Raw genomic sequence first — 3565 nt, 5'->3', positions numbered from 1 at the left:
AAGGAATATTTATCTCAAAACTGTGATTCATAAAAGATGTGTTCGGAGTTTTGTTCAACTCAAATTATTCAGGAACGAGAATGGGCAGCTACATTAAACAAATATTATTGATCCCCCCCCCATAGTCACAACCAGTCAACTCCATCTACCTTATAGATTATAGATGGGGCGGCAGGGTAGCCTAGTGGTTAGAGCGTTGGACTAGTAACCTGGAAGGTTGCAAAGTTCAAATCCCCGAGCTGTCGTTCTGTCCCTGAACAGGCAGTTAACCCACTGTTCCAAGGCCGTCATTGAAAATAAGAATTTGTTCTTAACTGACTTGCCTAGTTAAATAAAGGTATAAAATTAATATAGAATATGTTACATTTAATTAGGTTTTAGAGCCAAAAAAAGCAATTGAGCAAAAAAAACTAAATTGCTACGTAGTATACCACTTGACTAAATTAGTAAAAAATATGCAATTAGTACAACATCAACATCAGCCAATATTTTACAGTGATTTTAAAGAACAAAAAAAAAGAACATTTTGTCAGTTCCGTCACCTCCGTCACCTCCGTCAGTTCCGTCACCTCCGTCACCTCCGTCACCTCCGTCAGTTCCGTCACCTCCGTCACCTCCGTCAGTTCCGTCACCTCCGTCACCTCTGTCAGTTCCGTCACCTCTGTCAGTTCCGTCACCTCCGTCAGTTCCGTCACCTCCGTCAGTTCCGTCACCTCCGTCACCTCCGTCAGTTCCGTCACCTCCGTCAGTTCCGTCACCTCCGTCAGTTCCATTACCTCCGTCAGTTCTGTCACCTCCGTCAGTTCCGTCACCTCCGTCACCTCCGTCAGTTCCGTCAGTTCCGTCACCTCCATCACCTCTGTCAGTTCCGTCACCTCCGTCAGTTCCGTCACCTCCGTCACCTCTGTCAGTTCCGTCACCTCCGTCAGTTCCGTCACCTCCGTCAGTTCCGTCACCTCCGTCACCTCCATCACCTCTGTCATCTCCGTCAGTTCCGTCACCTCCGTCAGTTCCTTGTCAACTCTGTCACTTATTGCTATCCCACTTAAGACAGTATATATACAGTATATGTATATGCATATATATATATATTATATTTTATATTCTGAAACAATATGTTAATAATAGCCCTGCAAAATATGCTGAAACTATTGAACTGTTTGCTGTGCTGTGAAAATCAGGATAAACCTAACTTTATAAATCTTGAAAATCAGGATAAACCTAACTTTATAAATCTTGTTTAATTTTCTTAATCTAGAAAAACATTCCAAAAAATGCTAATGAAATGAACCCTGGGGAATTATACAGTGGTATAAAACAAAACACAAAAAAAGACATTGAGATCTGTATTACAAAGTTAAACAAGCTACAATGTTAGAAGGAAACAAAGCCATTAAACACTCGTCGGACAGTAAAAACATAAGGCCTTTCATGTCTGAAGGAGGTTGTTCCTTTACAAAGGTCTGATAGCTAATACTTTGGTTTATTATTAAAATATATATTTAAAATGTTGTTATTATGAAGAAGAAAAAATATTTGGGCTAAAAGGTTTTTTGATTGTTCCGTCTTTCAAGAAACCCTGATTTACATGTACGAGGAATTTGACCTGGTGAAATGGTCTAGGGTGTAGGGGCGAGGGTGTAGGGGTGAGGGTGTAGGGGCGAGGGTGTAGGGGTGAGGGTGTAGGGGTCAGGGTGTAGGGGCGAGGGTGTAGGGGTGAGGGTGTAGGGGCGAGGGTGTAGGGGCGAGGGTGTAGGGGTGAGGGTGTAGGGGCTAGGGTGTAGGGGTGAGGGTGTAGGGGCGAGGGTGTAGGGGCGAGGGTGTAGGGGTGAGGGTGTAGGGGTGAGGGTGTAGGGGCGAGGGTGTAGGGGTGAGGGTGTAGGGGCGAGGGTGTAGGGGTGAGGGTGTAGGGGCGAGGGTGTAGGGGTGAGGGTGTAGGGGTCAGGGTGTAGGGGCGAGGGTGTAGGGGTGAGGGTGTAGGGGCGAGGGTGTAGGGGTGAGGGTGTAGGGGCGAGGGTGTAGGGGTGAGGGTGTAGGGGCTAGGGTGTAGGGGAGAGGGTGTAGGGGCGAGGGTGTAGGGGCGAGGGTGTAGGGGCGAGGGTGTAGGGGCGAGGGTGTAGGAGCGAGGGTGTAGGAGCGAGGGTGTAGGAGCGAGGGTGCAGGGGCTAGGGTTTAAAACATTGTGCTCCTGAATCCTTCCTGGTAGCAGATCAGATACTGATGGAACTATATAGAGACTGAATCCTTCCTGGTAGCAGGTCAGAGACTGATGAAACTATATAGAGACTGAATCCTTCCTGGTAGCAGATCAGAGACTGATCTGGAACTATATAGAGACATTAGTACACCTCACCTCTGTCACCTCATCTAGCTGATCAAGCTAAGAAAGACAGAGCTGTGTGTGTCTGTATTTGAGAAGGCGTGTTCGTCCTGCTCCAGTTGTTCGATCATGAAAAACACAGGTCGGTCTACGCTGCAGTCTTGTCTATAAAGTCCCCCCCCCCCCCCGTGTCGTTCACAGTTCTGCGTCCAGGCTGAGACTGTTGTTTATCCACAGTTCTGCGTCCAGGCTGAGACTGTTGTTTATCCACAGTTCTAATACTCCAGAGCTACTTCATAGCAGAACTTGTACTGATCCTGTAGAACACAAAAAACAAAACAAGGGGCTAGTATTCTTCATCACTTATCTGATCTATGTACAAACATTTACACATCGGACATTGTGCCATCTTGTCATGACATTGAACCTAGGAGTTTGACAAGACACAAAACAGATCTGCAGTGTTAATGATTACAGGATGTGTTTCCTACCAGTAGGTCATCAGCAGTGTTAATGATTACAGGATGTGTTTCCTACCAGTAGGTCAGTAGGTCATCTGCAGTGTTAATGATTACAGGATGTGTTTCCTACCAGTAGGTCATCAGCAGTGTTAATGATTACAGGATGTGTTTCCTACCAGTAGGTCAGTAGGTCATCTGCAGTGTTAATGATTACAGGATGTGTTTCCTACCAGTAGGTCATCTGTAGTGTTAATGATTACAGGATGTGTTTCCTACCAGTAGGTCAGTAGGTCATCTGCAGTGTTAATGATTACAGGATGTGTTTCCTACCAGTAGGTCATCAGCAGTGTTAATGATTACAGGATGTGTTTCCTACCAGTAGGTCAGTAGGTCATCTGCAGTGTTAATGATTACAGGATGTGTTTCCTACCAGTAGGTCATCTGTAGTGTTAATGATTACAGGATGTGTTTCCTGCCAGTAGGTCAGTAGGTCATCTGCAGTGTTAATGATTACATGATGTGTTTCCTACCAGTAGGTCATCTGCAGTGTTAATGATTACAGGATGTGTTTCCTACCAGTAGGTCAGTAGGTCATCTGCAGTGTTAATGATTACAGGATGTGTTTCCTACCAGTAGGTCATCTGCAGTGTTAATGATTACAGGATGTGTTTCCTACCAGTAGGTCATCTGTAGTGTTAATGATTACAGGATGTGTTTCCTACCAGTAGGTCAGTAGGTCATCTGTAGTGTTAATGATTACAGGATGTGTTTCCTACCAGTAGGT

At 45.4% G+C, this 3565-nt stretch overlaps 1 protein-coding gene across 1 annotated transcript in view; it reads right to left on the bottom strand.

Moving 5' to 3' along the window:
- Positions 1 to 2501: 2501 nt before the first annotated feature.
- LOC109882943 (receptor-type tyrosine-protein phosphatase mu-like) overlaps positions 2502 to 3565 on the bottom strand; it is a gene marked incomplete at its 5' end in the record, with an annotated part of 43530 nt that continues 42466 nt past the window's right edge. Inside the window, one exon of the mRNA XM_031810128.1 lies at positions 2502 to 2637. Within this exon, the coding sequence (XP_031665988.1) occupies positions 2596 to 2637 (42 nt within the window). The remainder of the gene's footprint in view (positions 2638 to 3565) is intronic.

Source organism: Oncorhynchus kisutch, linkage group LG30, assembly GCF_002021735.2.
Source record: "Oncorhynchus kisutch isolate 150728-3 linkage group LG30, Okis_V2, whole genome shotgun sequence".
Lineage (NCBI taxonomy): Eukaryota > Metazoa > Chordata > Actinopteri > Salmoniformes > Salmonidae > Oncorhynchus > Oncorhynchus kisutch.
The sequence above is the reverse complement of the archived record's forward strand: the minus strand, read 5'-3'. Positions and strand labels throughout refer to the sequence as shown.